Genomic DNA, 26,484 nt, shown 5'->3' on the forward strand with positions numbered 1-26,484 from the left:
GCAGGTTTGTCTGGGGCAGACTCTTCGTCTTCAGACAGATTATACTCTGCTATGTCTTCCTCCCCCAAAAAGGAGTCCTCACTATGGTGTGAAGGGGTTGGAGAGCGTGTGTGCAGCGCGCATAGTCTGGGTGGGTGGCTATCAGAATGAAGTCTTTGGTCAGAGCTGCCCGAAGGAGATGGAGCTGGGAAACCTCTCTGAGTGAAGGCATTGTCAATGCCTTGAGAAATGGTTTGCATGATAAGATGACGTATATCCTGAGAAATGGCAGGATTACTGTCCTCTCTGTGGGAGACTCCCGCTGCTGTGGGAGTGAAGGTGGCAGAAGGTGCCTGATGTGGGGGCTCAGGCATGGCTCTAGAAGAATCTCCAAAAACTGTACAAATTGTTTCCTGGTTTTCTCCTGAACCACTAGGGATAGTGGGAGACCATCCAGGCTGATTTAATAGAGGAGAATCTTCAGTTAGTGGAACAGAAGTTTCCCTGCCTTCCTCTGCTAATCTTTGTTTTGCTTTATCAAATTGCCTATCCAAGGCCCGTTGTCTTCTGGAGGCATCTCTCTCTGCAGCAGCAGAGGTTTGGAGAGAAGTAGAAGACTTAGATTTGGTGGCAGAAGCCCTTGATTTGGATCTGCTCTTGTGAGGGGGAGGAGCCACGCTAGTAAGGTGTCCTTGGGAGGGCGAGGCAGAAGCCCGGGAAGGAGATCTGCTGCGATCCGCCATCTTGGAAATGAGGCCTAGTGGTTATCAGAGGCCTTGGAATATATGCCCAAATAATATAGTGGCCCTGATCTGAGAATCCTGGAATAAGATCAAACAATAAGGGCCAGTTAGCACCAAGCTGACACCACAGCCGGATTCAAAGCATTCAAAGGCTGCATGGGGGGTTGCTTTGGGGGGGGTCCCCAAATGGCGCAAAGCAGGCACCACTGCTCCTATAGTGCCCTTTTTTACTGCAGCGTTGGCAGGGGGAGCTAGCCTCCGACACCACGGATCTTTTTCTCCACCCCTGCAGGCGCGAAGCCGACACCACGGCTTCTCCTGCGCTCCGCTGGCCTCCACTTACAGTTTGGTGAGGTCCAGCGATGTCCGTTCCTCAAACCGGCGATTCTACGAGGCTTGAGAGGCTTGGAATGTGAAAAAATGGCCGCCGGCCTTCGGGCAGCTCAGCTGAGCGGCGCTGGGCTGCGCGCAAAGCGCGAGCCTCTTTCCTTGCCGCTCCGGCTCCCAGCAGTCAAGAAAAAACAATTGGGCACTTTAAAACTTTTTTTAAGAATTTTTCCTAATTTATTGAAGTCCTATGAGCTGATAAAAGAGTCAAAAGCAATGGAGCTAAAGGAGGTAGTCTCTCTATGGCCGACTGAGTTAATAAACTGGAGCTAAACAGGAAGAGGAGGTGTGTTTAAACAAATTCAACTCAGTCTCAGGCCAATCAGATGAAGTTAACAACCCATTGCTTTGGACTCTCTTAGCAGCGTACAGGAGAACTTTTAGTTATTTTGCTACAATAAATCCATGTTTCCCGAGGTTTCCTTTTATTGTTTTCCCTGTTCATTTGTGCTTGTTTCAATGTTTGGATTTTTATGGGAGCTGTGATGACAAAAAGCTTAGGAACCCCTGGCACTGATATTTGAAAATTCTAGATATCTTTGATGCCTCTGTTGGCACTTTGGATAATGAAATGTGTGGCATAAAGATTTAATAAAAAAATAAACATGAAAGATAAAGACTAGAGCAAGCTGCTGTTTCTAAAATGTACTGTGAAAAAGCTTTCCTTTGCTGACCCTGTGACGTTTTACAAGGCCGAATGCTATTCATCAAATTGTTCATTTGAATAAGAAGTCTTGGCCAACAGATTGAACAATAGGGGCCTCTGTGGCTCAGACTGCTAAGACAGTCTGTTATTAACACAGCTGCTTGCAATTACTGCAGGTTCTAGTCCCACCAGGCCCAAGGTTGACTCAGCCTTCCATCCTTTATAAGGTAGGTAAAATGAGGACCCAGATTGTTGGGGGCAATAAGTTGACTTTGTATATAAATATACAAATAGAATGAAGACTATTGCTAACATAGTGTAAGCTGCCCTGAGTCTTCGGAGAAGGGCGGGATATAAATGCAAATTAAAAAAAAATAACTACGTAATTTTATACAGTTTTAGAAAAAGGTTCAATTTTTGAAAACATTCATGACTATGACATTATTATTTTTTAAATGGGCATGCTTTGGGTCCAGTTAGCTAAGGAATTCCAGCTGATAGGTCCTTCCTGCTGTACAATCTGTACACCCTATGGAACATGCTTCCTTTTCATTAATTCTGGCTGCATGCCTCAGTCTGCAGCCAGACGCTGAGTGTATGCAAGAACCTATTTCTTAGTTACTTTAGTGATTATGATGTGTGATTTCTTCTCACCTATATTTTCATTTTTGTATTATTGTGATTGTTTTTATTTTGTCAATATAAATTTATTGATTGAATATGTATTTTGAAGTGTGTCACAGTAAATTACTATATGTGTAGCCCATAGTGCTTTTGATCTGCAAGTCTATATTGCAAGCATTATACTGCAGAATGTCGGTGAATATTTTTATTATGCAATGTAGCTTTAAAGTTTATTATTTCTAGAGGTTTCTGCGTGTTCTTAAATGATTTTGTTCTTTAAACTTCCTTCAATATAAATATAAATATTATCTGAAAAGGGAGTACAATTTGGTCAAAATTGTTCCCGTCTGTGCTCTCTTTTATGAGCAGTTCTTTCAAATAGCAATGGAGAAAATACTTCCAGAATAAATCAAGTAGCAGATTTTATCAGCTTGATTTGATTTATATCTTGGATAATTACATTGTTTAACATTACCTTAACACACAAAGCTTTCCATGAAATTTAATCGATGCGTAAAGGCTTCTCTGAAGGACACTAAATGACTCTAGTGTTAAAGTATGAAGAGGCTGCCACAAAGCAGGAACTTTATTATTTGCCTCCCAAAAAATCTAAATTGAATATTTTATGATTGAGGATGATATCCAAAGTTGCCTCTCGTATCTAGATCTCTCAGTAGAGCATGGGAGCACATAAACAATCAAGTGGGAATAATTTTGGCTTGGAAGAGAGAAAGGATCCTTCTACTGAAGCAAGTACTGTTCCAGGTGTGCATGCAGCTGATTGTCTTCTAGCATCCAAAGAAACTCCGCCCTGAGTCCTTCGGGAGAAGAGAGAGACAGAGACTTGGCACAAACATTCCTTTACCTCCATTCTTTCCCTCCCATACATAAAATTAGGAAACCTTTCCATAGTGTTTAAAAACAATTGAGCATCTCTGACATTTATTTTTTTTTCAAATTGTTTGAAAAAGTCCATTAAACAGTAGGATTTCATGGGCTGAAAACAGAATTTTAATTAAGCTTGTTAATTCACCTGGAATCTTAGTGTAATGCTAACAAAATTCTTTTTAGATTAATATTATTACTACTTAAACTTATGAGTTGTAGCGGCTAAAAAGTGAAAAAAAATATAGGAAGAGGGTATATGGAAGGGGATGTTTAGGCTAACACTGCTAGGCATACTATCCTGTGTCCCTTATAGTCCAATTAACAATTTACTTTTATCCTTGTTGAGTAGTTGTTGCCTGAAGCTTATATTTATTTGTTTTCCTATTTATTTAGGTATTGTAAGTCCATGTCATTCTCAGAGATGCTCATGTGAAATCTATACACAGCTTGTACATACAGTAGCATGTAGCTGAAAAGTGATTTGCAATCTACATATGGGTATTCTGCACTGGAATTCTTGTCTTTGATCTTAGAAAGCAATTCCTGTGCAACTAGTTTGCACAACTATATACACCTCCAATTATAAAGTAGCATAAACCTATCTGGCAACCTTTGATTTTCTTACCATTTCATCTCCTTGAAAATGGACACCATCAATTTCTGTGTGAATATTTTCAAGGAAATGGGTATAGACATAATATTGGAGACACAGTTTAAAAGAATGAAAATCAGGATGTCCCTGGGTTTTATCTCAACCTTACCAGTGAGGATCACTTTATCAGTTCATCTTGTCATTAACATCATGCTCAGAGTCAATGGAGCTCCTGAACCTTTCCATCATATACAGACATTTGCAATACATGTTCAGTGCATTTCTTGGACCTTTTGCTGAAAAAAAAATGAGGCCAAACAACTACAAAGACATTATTCTGTTTCTGTTTAAAAGCCAGTTCCAGCAGTGAAGCCAGAAATATAGCAGGTGTTCTTCACAGAAGCTTCACCATGGATGTTTTTTATAGTAAAAAGGATGAAGGAAAGTAGACCAGACTTATCTTGAATATATTTGCAGACCCTTGCAGTTCTTCCCAGGTGCCTTTTCATTACTTTTATGCAAAGTAAGCAAGTGTGTAGTTGACAAGAATAATCTTTATTCCCATCCTCTTTGACCAGAGACCAAGTGGCTTCAAAGTACTAGGCCGCTGCTTAGATACATTGCAAACTGAAGCTTTGTGCAAGAGACAGGAGAAAAATGGTTACTTGTGATGAGGCAACAGCATCCTACTGATGAGAAAAGCAATTCAAAGTGTTACCAGAGAAAATGGTCATACCAGGTGGCAACACTTGCCCAACTTTTTCTGGGTTTGGAAGTGAGCAGGGTTCATTTCCAATAAATCGGTGCCATTATGAATGCTATGGTATACCAAAGCTATTTTCAAATTGAGTTCAAATTTTATATGAATTAATCTAATATCTCAAGGTATTATACACAGAACTTGTTTACAGAACTTGAGAATAATGGAGGTAGATTTCTATCTTGTAAAATATAAATAAGCTGTGGAAGACAATAATGTACATTTAGAAATAATCTGAATGTTTTTGCTTTTATATGCTAAATATTATAAAATCGTGTTAGCCCATGAATATTCTGAGTGTTTCCCATGTACTTACTAGCACAGTAATAGCTTCCTTGCCAGCCTTTATTTTCTGATGAGGTAAAGAGAGGAAAAAAATCTGAGGAAAAATCTAGATTATGTAAAGCAATATAGTGACTTTATTGTTGAAACATGGTAAATATCAAAACTAAAAACTCAATACTGTACTCTATCTCCTTGAAAATGGACACCATCAATTTCTGTGTGAATATTTTCAAGGAAATGGGTATAGACATAATATTGGAGACACAGTTTAAAAAGAATGAAAATCAGGATGTCCCTGGGTTTTATCTCAACCTTACCAGTGAGGATCACTTTATCAGTTCATCTTGTCATTAACATCATGCTCAGAGTCAATGGAGCTCCTGAACCTTTCCATAGTGTTTAAAAACAATTGAGCATCTCTGACATTTATTTTTTTTTCAAATTGTTTGAAAAAGTCCATTAAACAGTAGGATTTCATGGGCTGAAAACAGAATTTTAATTAAGCTTGTTAATTCACCTGGAATCTTAGTGTAATGCTAACAAAATTCTTTTTAGATTAATATTATTACTACTTAAACTTATGAGTTGTAGCGGCTAAAAAGTGAAAAAATATATAGGAAGAGGGTATATGGAAGGGGATGTTTAGGCTAACACTGCTAGGCATACTATCCTGTGTCCCTTATAGTCCAATTAACAATTTACTTTTATCCTTGTTGAGTAGTTGTTGCCTGAAGCTTATATTTATTTGTTTTCCTATTTATTTAGGTATTGTAAGTCCATGTCATTCTCAGAGATGCTCATGTGAAATCTATACACAGCTTGTACATACAGTAGCATGTAGCTGAAAAGTGATTTGCAATCTACATATGGGTATTCTGCACTGGAATTCTTGTCTTTGATCTTAGAAAGCAATTCCTGTGCAACTAGTTTGCACAACTATATACACCTCCAATTATAAAGTAGCATAAACCTATCTGGCAACCTTTGATTTTCTTACCATTTCATCTCCTTGAAATACTGCATTTTGTGGAGATCTATCTTTAAACAATTTTATTTTAAAAAAACTAGCTGATATGCAGCTCTATTATTTTGTGGCTTTGAAGATTTCCTTTCTTTGGTTTTGGCACAGTTAGACTTTTGGATTTCTAAGAAAAACAGGCTTTCTTTTTGCTGACAAGTGTTTTTGGTGAAACATAGCAAACGTATGTAGTCATCCTATGAACTCTGAACTAAATACCCACAAACAGAATAGTTAATGGATAAAATTGCTGCTTTAAAGCAATATTTTGTTTGAATATTTTCACTGTTTATTTAGGTCTTACCACACACTCAAATATTTCCTCAAATTTATTCAAAATAGTTAAGAAGAATAACCCCTGGAGTTTTTTCTATGAGGCTAGCCATTCAAAATAATTATTAGGGAAATTTATTTAACGTTCGGATGATAACAGTGATTGCAGTGTTACTTTTTATGCTAAAATTTGTTATAATACCCAATAAGCTATGTTCTAGATAATGCTGAATAAGATAATAAGAAATTATCTGTATCTGAACTAATTTCCTCAGTTGTTGATCAGAATATTATGTGGTTTATTATTTCATTTATGTTACTGTGTCCTCAATAAATCATGGTGAATGTATATAGTAAAATCAGTACAATAAGTACACATCATTTCCAGTTTTTAAAATAGAATTCCAGCAATGAAAACTTTGAAATATATGATGAAGCCTTGTAATATATTGCAAAGAGAGTATTGGTTTAAATTATGTCCTGAAGTATCATGTAGAAATAAAGAAAATAAAACCTTTGAAAGTACATACCATTAAATATTAAATTTTTCACTGATTATTTTTCAGGAAGTCCTTCATGAGATCCACTTTATGAATTTTTCCTTCAACAAATTATCTTCCTTTGTAATCTTATTATTTATATACTTGCTACAGGATTTGGTCTCCAAAATCGGCATTTTATCAGATCTTTGACAACCAGGTCATTGTAGCTTATAAAGCTAAGTACATTGTGTAAGGAGTTCAATTTCCAGTAGTAAGGTTAAAACCACATAAGACCTAATACTAACAATAATAGCTTTATGTATCTAAATGAGTTCCAGTAAAGTAAAAACCTTAAACTGCCTCCTGGCTGACAGTTTTTTGATACTTTTCCCCCAAATTCATCTTATAATCTTCTAAATAGAGTAACAGCTACATGTTCTGTTTCTTTAAATGTGTTCCACTGCTAATCATTGATATTTTATTATTTTTCATGATATAAGAAAATAAGATACAGTAATAGGAAAGAGGTTTTGAATCTATTTCAAAAAGTAAATTTAGAAACAGTAGGATATTTTGAAGAGAAAGGAAAACTGCTCTGAATCTTCTGGAACGTTCTATAAAGTTTATATGTTCTATGGAGTCTATGTTAAAAGTAAAACTTAGCTTTAGCACTGTAATATTCTGCATCATCATTGCAGGCATATATATATTCTAGAACAAATGTATGTGCTTAACTAAATATTGATAGTATTTGACCTGAACACCTTTAATCCAAAGAGTTTTACTATTCAGTTTATCTTCGCCTAGTTGTCGTTGTGCAATGCATGTAGGTTAATTCAGAGAAGAAACAAGCCCAATAGATATTTATGGCATCTTATGATAATGTGTTGATTTAAATAATTTATGGAGGGAAGACTGGGATGAGCCAACTTCCTTTGAGAAGGCTACAGGCCAGCCGGTGTGAAGTTAGTTTGCCCTCTTGTGGTACACGGGTGCAACAAATGAACTAGTGATGGTTGGCTGCCAGGGCTTCTACTGTGCGTATAACATTGTAGTCTCCCTGGCCTTATATGCCATACACTAAATAATAATAATTTATGGTACATGAAATCAAATAAGAGTTAAATTGCTGTTATTTTAGAAGTTTACTTTTTATTTTTAATCCTAAAATTCATTGTACTACCATGGAAAGGCCGAGCACAGAACATAAAACAACATTGTAGAGACCACTTGTAAAGATCACTGAGAAATATAGTCAGATATCTTAGGCAAATGTACTAGCACAAATGTCCATTGAGTGTCTATTACCTTTGATATAAAAGTCAGTATTCTTTAAACATGCAAGAATAAAATTAACAATAATAGCTTTAAATGAGTTCCAGTAAAGTAAAAACCTTAAACTGCCTCCTGGCTGACAGTTTTTTGATACTTTTCCCCAAAATTCATCTTATAATCTTCTAAATAGAGTAACAGCTACATGTTCTGTTTCTTTAAATGTTTTCCACTGCTAATCATTGATATTTTATTATTTTTCATGATATAAGAAAATAAGATAACAGTAATAGGAAAGAGATTTTGAATCTATTTCAAAAAGTAAATTTAGAAACAGTAGGATATTTTGAAGAGAAAGGAAAACTGCTCTGAATCTTCTGGAACGTTCTATAAAGTTTATATGTTCTATTGAGTCTATGTTAAAAGTAAAACTTAGCTTTAGCACTGTAATATTCTGCATCATCATTGCAGGCATATATATATTCTAGAACAAATGTATGTGCTTAACTAAATATTGATAGTATTTGACCTGAACACCTTTAATCCAAAGAGTTTTACTATTCAGTTTATCTTCGCCTAGTTGTCATTGTGCAATGCTTGTAGGTTAATTCAGAGAAGAAACAAGCCCAATAGATATTTATGGCATCTTATGATAATGTGTTGATTTAAATAATTTATGGAGGGAAGACTGGGATGAGCCAACTTCCTTTGAGAAGGCTACAGGCCAGCCGGTGTGAAGTTAGTTTGCCCTCTTGTGGTACACTGGTGCAACAAATGAACTAGTGATGGTTGGCTGCCAGGGCTTCTACTGTGTGTATAACATTGTAGTCTCCCTGGCCTTATATGCCATACACTAAATAATAATAATTTATGGTACATGAAATCAAATAAGAGTTAAATTGCTGTTATTTTAGAAGTTTACTTTTTATTTTTAATCCTAAAATTCATTGTACTACCATGGAAAGGCCGAGCACAGAACATAAAACAACATTGTAGAGACCACTTGTAAAGATCACTGAGAAATATAGTCAGATATCTTAGGCAAATGTACTAGCACAAATGTCCATTGAGTGTCTACTACCTTTGATATAAAAGTCAGTATTCTTTAAACATGCAAGAATAAAATTAACATTTTATTGATTTTTGTGAAATTTCAGAAATAGCAAATAAACCATGGTGGCAATATAGTTTGAGAAGCGTTGTGGTAAAATTCAGAAACTATTTATTAGCATAGTCTCTCATAATAATTTCATTGAGCTTCCTGAGCTTCCGCTTTGCTCACTCCTCAAATCATGTCTCATTAATACACATTTAAACTTCTTTCTCCAGCTACATGAAAAATGCTTGAGCAGAATACATGAGAAAGATCCTCACTGATTCAACTGACTAAAGAACAGTTTGTGAGCAATAAATAATTTGAAATGATGGACACACTCTGTTGAATAATAAAAGAAAGGCTCTCACATTTGAATGGGTGTGGGCTAGAGTGGAAAGTGGGAGGGGGAATCTTGGAAGAAGACAACAGCAGAGTATTTAAATGTTCTTGTTAAAGCTATGAAGGGAGTATTTTTGAAGTCATAAGGAATTGAGTTCAACTCAGAAAATTCACTTTATTTTAGTTGGCAGGCACAATTGGCAAAAATATTGTAATTCACTGAGGAATATTCTTGATCCTTGTTCTATTTTTCTTTCAAAATATTTTTTTTACCTTGCATGGGTAAAATTTAAATGATTGAAAATGTTTTTTAATTAGTAGTATCACATTAAGAATAGTATAAACCATTTTAATAAGCTGTTGGCACATAAAGGATTTAGAAGATTTTGTTTTTCTTCAATAGTTTGCAGACTGCTCGGAGTCTTGGATTTCATTTCTGGCCACTGAAATTAAACCACAGCCATGCTTCAAATGGTCTCATTCTTATGGAATAGTCCAGTGATGGCGAACCTTTTTTTTCTCGGGTGCCAAAAGTGCACATATGTGACAGTGTGCATGCATGCACCAACACCCATAATGCAATTCCCCCCCAGGCCCCGCCCCCTGCGCATGCACGCACATGTGTGCGCAACCCCTGTATCAGTGCTAGCAGGCCTCCCTGAAGCCTCCTGAAACCAAAAATGGGGCCTGGGCGGGTGCCGCCCCCCGCCCCCCATGCATGCGCATGCTTCTCCCTGGCAGAGAGCCGAAAATCAGCTGGCTGGTGAGAGATGCATGGTAGAACTGACCTGGCAGTTGGCTCATGTGCCTGCAGAGATGGCTCCATGTGCCACCTGTGGCACGCGTGCCATAGGTTCGCCATCACGGGAATAGGCTGTTAATACTGACATTTTACAAAATGTGCTGCATTTTTACCATCTGAATGTACACAGTAGTTCTACATGACCTTTCATGTATCTTCCAAAAGTTGACGCATCTGTCAAGTAAAATACATTTCATAACCTTGCACTCATCCTCCACATAGTATAAATAAGTCATGAAATTTCACCTTGTGCACTAAGATGATTCGATATGTAAGGTGTAAGGCTAACAACACTTTCCGGAGTCAATTAGAATTTTCAGAGCTAATGTGATTTCACTTCTGCTCTCTTGATCAAAGCTCTGCCCTTTTAAAACACAAAAAGTAATGCATGAGATATTAATGAGAACCATTCCCATGCCCCTTCAGTTTATGACCAGCGTCCTAAAGGGATTTGATTTAAGATCGCCTTAACATTCCTAATCTATGTTTCCACTGAATATGCTTAGATATAACTACTAAAACAATAGCTTATATCCTTTGGCACTACAAGTATTCCTCAACTTATAACTATTTGTTTACTGACCAAAGTTACAATGCATTGAAAAAAGTTCACACACTTAAGACCATCGTAGCATCCCTACGGCCACCTGATCAAAATTTGGGCTCTTAGTAACTAGAATGCATTTAGGACAGTTGCCGTGACCTGGAATCCTGTTATCATCGTTTGTGGCCTCACCTGTTACCTTCCAACAATCAAAGTGAATGGGGGGAAGCCAGATTCACTTAACGACCGTGTGATTCCATTAACAGCTGCAGTGATTCACCATGGCAAAAAGGTCATAAAATTGAATGCAGTTCACTTAACAACCACCTTGGTTAGCAGTGGAAATTCTGATCTCAATTGTGGTCATAAATTGAGGACCATCTGTACCTGTTGTATTATGACAGGCAGTCTATATCCCTACGCAAGTATCTTTGCTAATTCTCTCAATTTTTCATAGACACCCAAATCCATTTTCCTTTTATATTTATGTTCATTTTTTTACTATATGTATTTGGGTTTAAATGTATTCAAAATAGATCACATATTATTTTTGTATACTTACATTTTTATCATAGCTTTTAAGTATATGTTTAGAGAATAATGTATTGTAAAATATAAACAATTGTAAAATATCAATGGTACATTGAATAGCTGCTTCCACTTTTAAAAAATACTATTCAGTTTTTTATAAATATTTGTATTGAATATTACTGAACTGAAAAGCTATAGAGTAATTGGAGAGAAAATAGAACAGTGTCACACATTATAAGTTACTTTTTATCCTATTTTGGGTTAGCATGTGGAGTGAACTTTGACTTATTAAACTTTTGTTGAAGAAACCATGAACTTAGGAAGGCAAATCTAGATTTCCATGAGAAGTCTAATAAGCACTTGAAATATTACCCCATACTTACTTTGTTGGATATTTTTAATCCATATTAATTCTGTTACCGAGTTAATGGAAGCTGTTTTTAAAAGTGAATAATAAAGTCTATCTCATATGAACTATGTAATTTAGTTTTTATAGTCTACATTTATAGTGTTCATATTCATTCTGAAACCACATTCTAGAATAGCTAGTAAGGTTTGCTTTTAAACTGCTAGTGTTTAAATATTAATGATTTTGTGTACTCAGAACAGAGAAATCATCTTAAACAATTTAATGTCTCATATCAGTTTTCCTTTTGGTAATATGTATATGCATGCAGCTTGTCAGTGATGGAGGTAGGTATGAATGTGTGTGTATTCTTTTGAGGAAGACAGGGTATTAGCAGTTTTGGTGATTGAATTATTGTAGGTTTTTGATGATAATAATTACAAAGCTACTTTTCAATCTGACTTTGGGGTAGTTCTGGATGGAAACCAACAGTAATTTTCACTGGAAAATGGACAAAGAGATCTTGATTTTGGATTGATCGTGTGCCATCAAGTTGTTGTCACGCAGTTAATTGTCACATCAATATATTTTCTCCATGATGATTTGTCTCTGACCTGGTCTTTTGGGTTTTCCAAAAGTACACCCATTGCAACTATAACTGAGTCAATTCACCTTGCCTTCTCTTTCCCTCTATTTTTCCCAGGACTAGAGCCTCCTCCAGAGAATTAGGCCTTTTCATAATTTGTGTAAAGAAAGAGATTACAATATTTTATTGATTATAATGTCTTTCAAGGCTGCTTGTTTACCAAATTGCTATTCTTGTACAAGAATCAAATCTACAGTTAACCCACTTCATATACTACTGGTCTTTGGTCAGTGTCTTATGAGATTCAGATCTGGCAAGAGAGGCATATTCCTGGTCCTGTGTACTAAGGAATGTCATCATATGGGAATTCCCCTTGAACTTAGATGGGACCCTGCTCTTCTGACTTTTAAGAAGGGCCTGATGATATGACTACATCACCAGGCTTTGTGGGGGAGGGTGTCCAAGAATAGTCATGAGCATTTTCAGTAGTTATTCTGAATGGGATGTATCGTTTGCTGAGTGTGATTATGTTTTTAATTTTGAATGGTGGTCTAATGTGGTTGTATGCTTGTTTTTATTTATATTTTTATTCTTGTTTTTAGTCATTGTGAGCTGCCCAGAATCACATATGTGAGAGGGGTGGTGATAAAAATTAAATAACTAAAAATTCTGAGGATTAATTACCATTCCTACCCTGTTTAACATTTACATAAAGCCAATAAATAAAATCCTCTTTAAAAATGTTAAGAATTTTTTTCTATTTTAGGTGCATGATCATTATTATTATTTTGGTATTCATCTGACAGTAACTTTCATATTCTTGCTGGCTACTGTGTTGGTTCATTCATCTCCACGGAGATTTGGCAGGAGCTTGTTTTTCTTGTGGGTTTGGCATGTTTCTAAATCCTGTTGATGAAGCATTTTAGAGCCATTGAACAATTTCTATTTTGGCAAGAAAGAAGCAACTTGAATATTTATTTTTACTTTATAAAGTTGTAACAGTAAGACTGAAAATAAGAGTGGGGTAGAAAAGGTAATTAAAATGAGATAATTAGTTTGAAACCTGTGCAATGTTCATGTTTCTAAAATATATTATTTGTTACATTATTGTATGAGTTGGAGTATTTCGCTCTTCCTGTGACATTTATTGAAACCTCGACACTGATTATTAAAATTATACTTGATCTTTCATGAGAAATACCAAATTCATAACATGTTGGTATCTACAAATAATTTATTGCACAATAGATTTTCTAGTGTCACATCTGCAAAATTTGATAGCCCTTTTATTGTGTTTTATGGGGAAAGCTGAATTTTTTCTAGGATTGCAATGGGCACTACTTTGCTCTCTTGTATAACTGGATACTGGTTCTCATTGTCCCACTAAGCTGATTCCAGAAATGATTGATTAGTTTACTGTTTTTATTGCTAATAATTTGATATACATCACATATTTTTATTCAGAGATTCCTATTAAAAATTACACGAGGCAAAGTTTAGAGTTGCCAAGGAAATAATAGTAATGTTTGAAATTTCTAAATCTTCATTTCATCTATGTTGCATTTGTATTACATTAGAAACAAACAAAATATTTGAGAAAAAGTGTCAGAAATTTGTAAACATGATCATTTGTAGCTTCCTAAAGTGTGTATCTGAAAGTGAATATTTTAGACATGATTAATAGTTCACAGTTAATTAATAATTTAATTTTGAGCCAACCAGAGTCATTTACTAAGATGGGTGTCTATAGAAATAAAACAAACAAACAAGCCAGCATTGATTATATATGGAGCTGCAGCAGTAAAAAGCTATACTATATATCTTAACCATGTTGCATTTTACTCTCCTTTTTTTCAGTGTTGAAGGTGAAGCTCCTGGAAGTGAAACTGGCACATCCCTGGATAGTTCATCTGCTTATCATCAAGGAACTATAACTCACAGCTCAGCTCTAAGTCCAGATCATTATGACCATTCTCCATATGGTCTATATTCTGTCTCCCCTGGACAGCAAAGGCCCCGGAGGCCAAAGCTTCAGCACTCAACGTCAATATTAAGAAAACAAGCAGAAGAAGAAGCTATTAAAAGGTCGCGGTCCCTCTCAGAAAGCTATGAACTCTCATCTGACTTGCAGGATAAACAGGTATTTCAGCTGTACTGCTGTATTAATCAAACTAAAAAAAGAAAATACTAATTATCAACTTTCTTGAGATCTTTTTTATGAGCATCTAGTATTTAGTGTTTTTGTGTACAGATAGTCCTTGATTTGCAACCACAATTATGACCCAAGCTAAGCAAGATGATTGTTAAGTGAGTCACACTTTTTGCCCCAGTTGCTAAGCAAATCACTGCAGTCGTTAAATGAATCACACGTTAGTTAAGCAAATTTGCTTTGCCCATTCAGTTTGCTTATTGGAAGCCAGCTGGGGAGGGTTGAAAATGGCAATCATGTGGCTCCCAGATGTTGTAACCATCATAAAGTCCTGCTGGTTTCCATCATCCAAATTCTAATAATGTGACTGTAGGGAAGCTGTGATGGTCATCAGTTCAAAAACCAGTCATAAATCATTTTTTTCAGTGTTGTTGTAACATCAAACAACATCAAGGTATTGTAATAATTTTGACTTGGAACCTCCCAGTTTACAGCTGGCAGAGGTAGCATTAAGAGAGCATCTTTATTTCTGACAATTGCACAGGAATAGTATTTTGCCCTCCCTATGCTGGAAGCACCTGCCTTCTTGGCCAGTTTCTCTGGAGTTTGCCGAAAGATGCCACATCCTTGCTGTTCTCTCTCTTTTCTGAACTTCCTTTCATAACAAAACTAATGACTGTGGAGCATAAGGAAGACCTGAGTGACTCCAGCTATTTCATCTGTCCAGCTGTTTCCCAGCTCCTTGGCTATTCTCCTTGGTTGCAGAGTAGCTTCCAGGAGGGAAATATCGTGTGTAACAAGGAGTTGTTGCACTGCTGAAAAGGAGAGGAGAAAAAGCCAGGATCTCCTCTTATTTGCTTCCCACTGTTTTTAAAGTATTTTCAGCAGTGTTGCTCATCTCAGGTGAAAAACAGAGGGAAAGCAATAATCATTGTTACTTAGAGCTTTATGGACTGCTCTTGTTATATGCTGCAACTGTTATATGCTGCAACTATTAAGTTGTAAGACAATACTTGCTTTGGGAAAGGAAGGCAGAGGGAAAAACAAAAGTAGCGTAGTATCCCTCAGTAACTTGGCCAGGAAGGTTGCTCCTAACAGTAGGAAGGGTGAGCTGTCATCTCTGGTCAAGCAGCAGAAACAAATATGTGCTTCTGCTTTGGGCTCTACCATACTACTCTGTCATTTGGAGATGCAGGAAAGAAACAGATATCGTCTCTTCAGCTTCCAACATTTTTCTCACAATTGGTCCAGAAACTAGCTACACAGTTAGCACTAATATATAGCCTACTATTGCTCAGTAGAAGGTTCAAGTTACCCCAAAAATCTCTTTATGCTTCAAGATGACTATTTTACATCAGCAACAGCCTTATGATGGAAATGCATTATAGTCTGAAATCGTAACTGATTGGAAACCTCAAAACTTCCTGCTTTCCAAACTTTCCAAGTAATGATAACTGGAGAATACCAAATGGCAATTGGTTTTCTTTTCTATATATATATATATGACAGAATGTATTTTTTAGCCTACTTCCCATTAAAAATAATCAGAAAATAAGCTACAGTTGCAGGAATTATAACTTCAAGAAAGGGTGACATGTACCAAATTGAAAACAAAACATTTTTTCACCAGACAACGGCCAATATCTGTTTCTTGGTAGAATTAGAAATGATTTTCATGCATAGTTGCTTCCTCTTAAGGGGATTCGTTCAGGTTTCAGATGATAGGATTCAGTTCAGAAGATTTATGTTGTCATTCATGAAATAATGGTGATCTGGTTACTTAAAAAGCAATGCCATATAGGTGGGCAAAGTGAGATGGTTAAAAAAAGGATCTCTATTTCATTGTGAAGCTTTTTATTTAATACATTTGTGGTTAATGGCATATAATTATTCCGTCCCTTTTTGACCCATGAGACTTTTGTATTATATATGAAAAGGCTTCACTGTTGCAGTTCTCAAGCTAATGAATTCCTCCCCATGAAGCCCTCATGATGATTTGAGTTTAAAACCCATGCTTTAGAGATTATAAAATACATTCTCTTTTTAGGTTGAAATGCTAGAACGAAAATATGGAGGCCGTCTCATAACTAGACATGCTGCTCGTACTATACAGACTGCTTTCCGCCAGTATCAGATGAACAAAAACTTCGAGCGGCTTAGAAGTTCTATGTCTGAAAATCGTATGTCAAGACGCATTGTACTATCCAATATGAGAATGCAGTTTTCATTTGAAGGACCTGAGAAAGTTCACAGTTCCTACTTTGAGGGGAAGCAAGTTTCTGTTACAAACGATGGATCAAAAATAGGAGCCCTTGTCCAGTCTGGATGTAATAATCTTGCTGAATCGGCTACAATGAAATCTCCAGCAGCTTCCACAGACTTTGCTGATGCCATAACAGAATTGGAGGATGCTTTTTCAAGACAAGTAAAATCTCTTGCAGAATCCATTGATGATGCATTAAACTGTCGTAGCTTGCACTCTGATGAGGTACAGATACCTGACCAAGTCAGAAGTCGTGAAATAGAAAGAGATAGTTGTGGTCCAACTAAATCAACAAGCCATAATGTTGATCATAGGAAACTTGATGAAATGACTGCTTCCTACAGTGACGTTACATTATATATCGATGAGGAAGAATTATCCCCACCACTTCCCCTTTCTCATCCTATAGAAAGACCATCGAGCACAGAGTCTGACTTGAGACTTAGATCAATAAACCCTTCTCAAGAATACTGGTCTATGACACATAAAGACCATAAAATAGACACCGACACAAGTTGTAGGAGTACCCCTTCATTGGAATCCCAAGAACAGAGAATGAGGATGGATCATCTTCCTTTGCTAACGATAGAACCACCAAGTGACAGTTCGGTCGATTTAAGTGACCGTTCTGAAAGAGGTTCACTGAAGAGGCAAAATGCATATGATCGGGGAATTAGTAGTCAGCAAGGTAGCCCAAAACACATATCACATGGCCTCCCTAGCAAAGTAATATCCCGAGAAGATCCAGAAACTAGGCATAGACCTAGGCCTATTGACAGCCATTTGGCTATTAACGGTACAGCAAACAGGCAAAGCAAATCTGAATCCGATTATTCTGATGGAGATAATGATAGCATCAACAGCACTTCCAATTCTAACGACACAATAAACTGCAGTTCAGAATCATCTTCTCGTGACAGCTTAAGGGAACAAACTTTGAGCAAGCAAACATACCACAAAGAAACTCGTAATAGTTGGGATTCCCCTGCCTTCAGTAATGATATCATCAGGAAACGTCACTATAGAATTGGATTGAACCTTTTTAATAAGTGAGTACAGTGCTTTTTCCTTTTTTATGAAATGATATTTACTTGATTCCTTGGGGTTCTTATATGTAGCAAGAAATAATTTATCTCTACAGTTGATTAAGCTGCCTTGGTAACCTTACATCATTTCTCATAATTTCATAGTGTGCATTTTTAGCAGGTGGACTTTTTAAACTTTTAAATACCCTTTTCTTTTCCTTCGTATCAATTTCAGAAGAAATTAAATATTGAAAGCATATTTAAAGAAAGTAGACAATGTAAAAATAGAAAATCAATTACGGAAGAGGCCACATTCTCGATATTCATCTTTTTTTTATTCTCAGCACCAGCATGTTGCTCGTCAGGACTCAGCTCCATTGCGCCCACCACCGGTCAGCTGCGCTGAGCTGCTGCCAGGGGAATGCTGGAGCCTTTGCTGCTGAGCAGCTGATTGGTGGTTGGATTGGCCTCCCGCCATACCACCTATCAGCTGTTCTAGGTGGCGGGGATTGCCGTGCCTATTGCCGCAGCCTATTGCCACTGATCACCATCGCTGTTCGCTGCCTCCTATTGCCTTCAGCAGCGGTGATTGGCGGCAATTGCCAGTGGCGTTTCCTGCCACCTAGAACAGCTGATTGGCAGTATTCCAGGAGGCTGATCCAACCACCGATCAGCTATTTGGCAGCAATGGCTCCAGCGTTCCCTGGTAGCAGCAAACTGCAGTGGTGGCAAACACCGCTGCCGCACCAACCACCCTCCACCCGCCACAATATTCTCTCTATAAGATGCACAGACATTTCTATCCACTTTTTGGGGGGCGGGAAGTGTGTCTAATAGTATGAAAAATATGGTAGTTCTATATTTTGATTGGAAGGCAATTAAAATAATAGCAAAGACTTTAATATCTATTTTTTTTTTAAATCTATAAATTGTGAAATTTTTTATACAGTACATTACTAAGCTTTAAAATGCTCTATAATATAGGTAGTCCTTGACTTACAACCACAACTGAACCTTGAATTTTCATTGTGGTCATTAAGCAGGTCACCATGTCACCTGGCTCAATTTTATGACCGCATCCTGGCTTTCCCAGGCACTGTCAATAAGCAGTGGCACTGGTCTGTTAAGCAGAGTACCTGGAGGTGGGGGACTCCCTGAGACGCCTGACACAAATCTGCTCCATTGAGCTTATGAAGTGTGCCCAGCCTGGCACTGCGTGAAGAAGAAAGAAAAGAAATGTTAAAGGCAGCCAAACATTTTATTTTGGAATTGAGGATGCTCTGTGCAGCCTTAGGAGATCTGTGTTCTTTGCAGAGCCTTTAGAAAGTGAGGACAGCTCTCTTTTTCTTTTATTTTTTCACCTTGAAGCCAGCTCCAAGGTGAAGGTCAGCTGGTGTGTGGAACGCAGGTGGTGAGGACAGCTGTGCTGGCACTCCCAAGCATTTGGCATTCATAGGGAAGTACCTGTAGTTGCTTCACACTACATTATACCCTTGATGTCTCCCGGATGTTTGGAACTTCCCACAGGCAGCTGTTTTGTAACTAACTGTGGAGGCTTCCTAGATGTTCAGCCTTTCATAGGAGGGGGTCTTGGCTGCTTCATATTGCCAGTTGGGAGTTCCCTGGTGTTTCAAGGCATAGATGGAGTGGGGGAAAATAGGCAGATCTGGGGGTTGCAGCAACTCTGCAGCCAGTCATAGTACAGGTTGGGCACAGGGGTTAAATTTCTTCGTTCAGCACCATTGTAATTTCAGTCACTGAACAAATTGTCATTAAGTGAGGATTACCGTAGTAAGATATTTGTGAGAATTCATTTTTCAGTGTTCAGTTAAAATTACTACATAGCTTATTTATAGCAAATCAAATTTTCAGAATATTCAATTTCATTCATTACTCACAACTTGGTTAAATAAATATTGTTTTGAACAATTCTAATATAAGATTTTCCTTCTCTGTCTTAAACTCTGTAGATCTTCATGTAATCCTCTGCTGATTTATTTTGTTTTGACATCAGTACAGAATCAATATTTATTATGGTCATTAGTGCATATATTTTGTACACTCACAAGAAAAAGTTTGAGAACCTGTGAGAAATTATCAAGTGTTCTATCACTTGACAGTGTGAGATTGTTAATGAGTATCCTAAAATAATGCTCCTTCAAATAAGGGTTAACTTTTATAAACTGTTAGAATTGTTTTGCTCAATTTATAGGCAAAAGAAAGTATCTTTTTTGTTAACAACAAGGGAATTTTGGAAAAAAAAAACTAGACTAAATAATTCTTTGTAATAACTTAGTTTGCTGCTTCATGAGACATTTTAGCTCACTTTTTCCAATTCAGCTTTTTTTATAGTTGGTTTCCTCATTTTTCCAACTAATGCTGAATAATATATATTCCAGGAATAGGGCAGACAAGTATGAATTCAAAACATGCAGTTTGGTGAATCACAGTGGAAAGTTTGGACTCCACATATTTATTTATATATCTTACCTTATGAAATACTTTTTTAAACAATTGACTAATCATTTGCATTATATAGCACCAAGGTCTGAAAACAAACCACTGCTGACTTGTATATTTTTGATACTCGTTTCAATTTGACCCATGCTGCACAAAATTAAAATGGAATAAGCAGTTGAGCAGCCTGCACCTTCCTCTACATGTTATATGAATATTCTCTCAAAGAAATGGTATAGAAAGGAACCATTTATATAGTTTGCTATAACAAATACCATTAATCTAATGAGCTCCAAATCTCAGGGCCGCTTTCTATACTAATTTTTAGTTAACGTGCAGGAATGAATACCATCCTGAAGTGATTAAGGTATGTGGAAAGCAAACAGTTATAATACTGTATGAAACAATGTATTATTCTGTACAGTTGCATATATGAATGTACATATGTTTAAAACCTCCATAACACTATTTTTGCTCATTAATTGATAAGCTAAAACTTTAAACATTACTTTGATGAACATGGTTACAAATTTGAGGTGTTACAATCTGTTCATCATGAACTGAATATTTTTTGTTCCTGTGTGTTCCAGTATTACCTCTTTCTATAGTAAAGCTATGCAGTGCTTTAAATCCAAAAAATCCAAAAACTGTTCCGTAGAGCATTTAGAGCATAAATGTAATACTTGATGATCACCAACACATTCTACAAGTATGCTTCTCCAGATTCTGAGGTACCTTTTCCGAATTATTTCTGAAATACTGTACCGATCTTTTAGGAGTCTGGATAATAGCTATTTTTAAGACAAAATTAATTAGAATTCACTATAAATTTACTTGTGCTTTGGGATGGGTGGGTTTTTAATTTACTTATACATCTTGACAGTTAATATAAAGCATTTTTATTGTTTTTCACTTAATTTTTCTTGAATAACATATATTAATTTCTTAAGATGTTTACTTGAGAAAAGAAAACTAACACTATCTCAATAGCCAAGCTAACAATTTCATTAAAATGTATGATACAGACATCCAGACTATCCCATCCCTATTTCCTGGTATCTTTTCTTTAATCCTCCCCCCTCCCCCTATAGAATTTAGCAAGTCTGTTTTGTAGATTTAGTAAGATGCATTTGCTCTTGTGTGTATGAACATCTCAAAAACATCTTGAAAACTTTAGCAGATTTCCAGTAAATTACTGATAACTCTTTTCTGGTTTGATAGTTATATATCTCCTTTAAGCATTGAAGCATCAATCTGCTTCATTTGAAAGCCCAGTACATCTTCTGCAACTTTTTCATTACTTGTCACATTTATATACACATTCAGATTAATTTTAAATTTATACAAAATAATCTTGTTCTTCTTTCATTACATCCTAACCTTAACTGTCCATATATCCATCATTTTCTGACAATTTCAAAGACCTTCTGTCATAAATTTTTTATAGTTTTCCATCAAGCAACTCATTGCTAGAATATTTTCTTCCATTTTTTTTATCCTCTAGTTCCCTCTAGTATCCAACTGTTAAAGTCCCATTAGCTTGTTTTGACTAATGAAAGAGCAAACAATACGACTTTCTCACAGACAAAAAATCTTCTAAAGATTTAAAATTGTAATTTCAAGTCCATCTGAACCCTTAATCCATTATTCCACCCATTTCTACGATTCCACCCATCTGATGGTTCCATTGGCAACATCTGGGACTGTGGCTGCGTTATGGCCGCATTTATCATCAGCGGCTTGCGGCTGGATTGTTTTGCTGGACTATTCTCAGCGGCACCACAGACATTGGACACAGGTAGCTTGGACATTTTGGATTTTAGATCTCTAGCTGACTCTTATATATACCATCATTCGACATCTGCGGCTGAAAACTTTTTTCCTGTCCCCGGTATTTATTTATTTATTGATGGCATCAATTGTGGACGGCCTTGGACCTGATTATGGGCGGCACCAGTGGGCAAAAACTTTTGCTGTATCCATTATGGGCAGTACTGAATGGCGGAATCCATCAGCCAAACTTCCACCTTATTACCCTTACCGGGCATTTGGCCCTGGTTTGTGACTGTCCTGACTTTGTCCATAGGCTACGATAACATCAAGTGGCTAGGGAACACCTTTCTTTTCCCCACTGTTATTTAATCTTTTAGCATGAAATATTCGTCCGCTGACCTCTTCCGACTGCGAGGTTCCCCCGCCTCGCAGGAATGGCCTCCGGGTTATCGATGGCGGCCTTAACGAGGGTCTTGGGACCCGGAGAGGTGGCATCGAGGAAGAAGAATCTGTGGGGTTTTAAACCGTTTTTAAATAAGGGTTTCTTAAGGGGAGGGATTCGACGGGTGGGGGAAAACCCGTCGGGAGGGTTCCAGCCCTGTGCTAGTTCGCGACACTATTCCATCTTGTCTGGAGGCAGGGGAGGGCGTTCCAGGTTTAGAGGATGTTCGATCTATGCGGTAAGTGGGAGAGGCAGATATGGCGGGGGAGGGCCGTGCGAGTTGCGGGAGCACGCGTTCGATGTTTGAAAGCGATCGCGTGCTCCGGCCCTCTGTCCCTACCGTTCCTCGGGTGGTCGTGATCCTCAGAGCTTGGATCTTGCTGATGTTATGTAATGCCGGTCCGTGGTTAATAAGGCTCCTCTGATTTGCGACCTTATTCAGGGGAGTCCGCGGACCTTATGGGCATTACGGAAACCTGGTTGGGCCCAGAGGAGGGTCCCCTGGTTGAGATGTGCCTCCAGGTTTCCGAGCATTTCATCAGCCGAGGTCCAAGGTAGGGGTGGGGGTGGCGGTTGTTATTAAGGAAGATCTAGAGCCGAGGAGGCCACTATTCCTCAGATTGCGGTTGTGAATCCCTTTATGTGCGGTGGGGTTATAGGAATCAGTTGGGCTTGGTGATCGCGTACCTGGCTCCTTGCTGCGTGACCACAGCCCTGCCTGAGCTGTTGGAGGTACTTGCTGCTGTGGCGGTCGAGTCCCCCAGACTTATTGTCATGGGGGATTTCAACCTGCCATCAGCTGGCTCGTCATCGACGGCAGCTCGGGAGTTCTTGGCTTCCATGACGGCCTTGGACCTGATTCGAGTAAATGATGGGCCCACGCACACGGGGAGGCACACTGGATCTGCTTTATATCTCTGGACAGTGGTTAAATGATCTGGTATTAGATGATTTAGTAACAGAACCAATGTCATGGTCGGATCATTTCCTCCTTCGCCTAGACTTCCGAACCGCCATTCACCACCGCAGGGAGACGGAACCTATACGGTGGTTCCGTCCCAGGCGCCTGATGGACCCTGAGAGGTTCCTGACGGAGCTTGGGCCATTCCCTGAGGATCTGGCCCACGGCACGACTGAGGAACTGGTCGTGGCCTGGGAACAGGCCGCGGCCGGGGCCTTGGACCGTGTCGCGCCTTTGCGGCCTCTGACCCGGCGTAGATCTCGACCGGCCCCGTGGTTCTCCGAGGGGCTGAGGGAGATGAAACGCCGGAGAAGACGCCTGGAGAGCACCTGGAGGTCCAGTCGCTCCGAAACTGATCGGACACTAGTTAGGTCCTATTCTAGGACCTACCTAGTGGCAATGAGGGAAGCGAGGCGTTCCTACGCCTCCACCCTCATTGCGTCGGCAGATAACCGCCCGGCCGCCCTGTTTCGGGTCACCCGCTCTCTCCTACATCAGGAGGTGCGGGATGACCCTTTGCAGGGACGAGCCGAGGAGTTTAGCGGTTATCTATACGATAAAATCGCTCAGCTGAGGGACGGTCTGGATCGAATTTGGGATGATCCAAGCGAGGGAGAGGAGGCACGTCTTGTTGAGTCCATTTGGGATGAGTTCGACCCTGTGGCTCCCGAGGACGTGGACAGGTTGTTGGGGAGGCTTCACGGCACGACATGTTTACTGGACCCGTGCCCTTCCTGGCTGGTACTGGCCACTCAGGGGGTGACACGAGGCTGGCTCCAGAGGATTATCAACGCTTCTTTGTTGGAAGGGGTTTTCCCTGCCGCCTTGAAAGAGGCGGTGGTGAGACCCCTCCTTAAGAAGCCTTCCCTGGACCCAGCTGTTTTGGGTAATTATCGTCCAGTCTCCAACCTTCGCTTTGTTGCGAAGGTTGTAGAGAGTGCTGTGGCGCGACAGCTACCTCAATACCTGGATGAAGACGTCTATCTAGACCCGTTCCAGTCCGGCTTCCGACCCGGATACAGCACGGAGACAGCTTTGGTCGCATTGGTGGATGATCTCTGGAGGGCTCGGGACAGGGGTTATTCCTCTGCCCTGGTCCTATTAGACCTCTCAGCGGCGTTCGATACCATCGACCATGGTATCTTGCTGCGCCGGTTGGGGGGATTGGGAGTGGGAGGCACCGTATATCGGTGGTTCTCCTCCTATCTCTCTGACCGGTCGCAGACGGTGTTGACAGGGGGGCAGAGGTCGACCGCGAGGGGCCTCACTTGTGGGGTCCCTCAGGGGTCGATTCGCCCCTTCTGTTCAACATCTACATGAAACCGTTGGGTGAGATCATCAGTGGTTTCGGGGTGAGATACCAGCAGTACGCTGATGACACCCAGCTGTACCTTTCCACCCCCGACCACCCCAATGAAGTTGTTGAAGTGCTGTCCCGGTGTTTGGAAGCCGTACGGGTCTGGATGGGGAGAAACAGGCTCAAGCTTAATCCCTCCAAGACGGAGTGGCTGTGGATGCCGGCACCCCGATTCAGTCAGCTGCAGCCGCGGCTGGCTGTTGGTGGGGGGTTATTGGCCCCAAAGGATAGGGTGCGCAACTTAGGTGTCCTCCTGGACGATCGGCTGTCGTTTGAAGATCATTTGACGGCCGTCTCCAGGGGGGCCTTCCACCAGGTTCGCCTGGTCCGGCAGTTGCGCCCCTTCCTTGATCGGGATGCCTTATGCACGGTCACTCATGCTCTCGTTACCTCTCGCTTGGATTACTGTAATGCTCTCTACATGGGGCTCCCCTTGAAGTGCGCTCGGAGGCTTCAGTTAGTCCAGAATGCAGCTGCGCGGGTTATAGAGGAGCTACGTGGCTCCCATGTAACACCGATCCTGTGCAGGCTGCACTGGCTGCCTGTGGCTTTCCGAGTGCACTTTAAGGTGTTGGTTATGACCTTTAAAGCGCTCCATGGCTTAGGACCTGGGTACTTACGGGACCGCCTGCTGCTACCACATGCCTCCCACCGACCCGTGCGCTCCCATAGAGAGGGACTTCTCAGGGTGCCGTCCGCCAAACAATGCCGGCTGGCGGCCCCAGGAAGGGCCTTCTCTGTGGGGCACCCACACTCTGGAATGAGCTTCCCCGGGTTTCGTCAAATACCTGACCTCCGGACATTTCGTCATGAACTAAAACACATCTTTTATCCAGCGGGGCTGGCTTAAATTAGTTTTAATGGGAAATTTTATTAATTTTAAATGGGGTTTTTAGTACGGAAAATTTTAATTTCAGGCTAATTTAATAAGTTTTTAAATGGTATTTTAATTTGTATATTGTGTTGTTTTTACTTTTGCCTGTACACCGCCCTGAGTCCTTCGGGAGAAGGGCGGTATAAAAATTAAATAAAATAAATAAATAAATTCAGGTTTCACATCTCTCTCTCTTTTTTTCTCCCGCCCTCCTCTCTGTCTCTGTCTCTGCCCGGATCGCTTCTCTATCCCCCCGCCGTCATTCTTCCTTCTCAGGCCAGGCGAGGAATGACTGGGAGGGGAGGGTGAGGGGTGGGGCCAGCCAGTGGTGGGATCACTCACCAGGGAGCTACAGCAGAGGGCCCAAAGAGCCGCCTGCGGCTCCAGAGCCTCAGGTTGCTGACACCTGCTCTAAGGAGAAGGTAGCAATCTAGCAAATGCAGTATAACTTGCTGTTCTGAAAGATCTTAATTTTTCTAAGCAATTTGAAAAAAATCACAATCCACAGTATTAAGGTTTGGTTGAGTTTAATGTCCCTAAAAAAACCTACATTGATGCCCAAGCAAAGATGGTTCCACTCTCATCTTCTCAACTCTCAATCATTCAACCCATAAGATAATGTAAAACAGGAATTCCTTCAGTTTACCGTTGAGGAGCAACTGTACAGGGTCTTATGGGTTCCCTGAAGATCTTCTCTTACTCCAGAGAGATAGATATTGGTGGCTTGGATTCTACATAAAGCTGTCTTCATCATAACTCTGTCCCATTATTAAAACATGAAGTTTGCCATAGCTCTCAACTGGAAGTCCAAACCATCCCATTTTCAAAGATCCTGAAAATATGGCTGTTCAGAAAAGCATCTGTGATATTTGAAAATACATTAGGGCCTTGCTGTTTATATTTTTTATTTTTATATATTTTATATATTAATTATAAGTTATTACTTGAAAGATATTCAAACATATAACTGAAATAAATAAATAAATAAAT

General features: G+C 39.2%; 1 protein-coding gene across 6 annotated transcripts in view; it reads left to right on the forward strand.

The window, feature by feature from the left end:
- IQSEC1 (IQ motif and Sec7 domain ArfGEF 1) overlaps nucleotides 1-26,484 on the forward strand; it is a 350,333-nt gene that overhangs the window by 273,751 nt on the left and 50,098 nt on the right. For all 6 annotated transcript variants that reach the window (XM_058168493.1, XM_058168488.1, XM_058168489.1 and 3 more), the window contains 2 exons: nucleotides 14,051-14,333; nucleotides 16,390-17,654. In XM_058168493.1, coding sequence (XP_058024476.1) covers nucleotides 14,051-14,333; nucleotides 16,390-17,654 — 1,548 coding nt within the window. The remainder of the gene's footprint in view (nucleotides 1-14,050; nucleotides 14,334-16,389; nucleotides 17,655-26,484) is intronic.

The sequence above is a fragment of the Ahaetulla prasina genome, chromosome 2, assembly GCF_028640845.1.
Source record: "Ahaetulla prasina isolate Xishuangbanna chromosome 2, ASM2864084v1, whole genome shotgun sequence".
In the NCBI taxonomy this organism is placed as follows: Eukaryota; Metazoa; Chordata; class Lepidosauria; order Squamata; family Colubridae; genus Ahaetulla; species Ahaetulla prasina.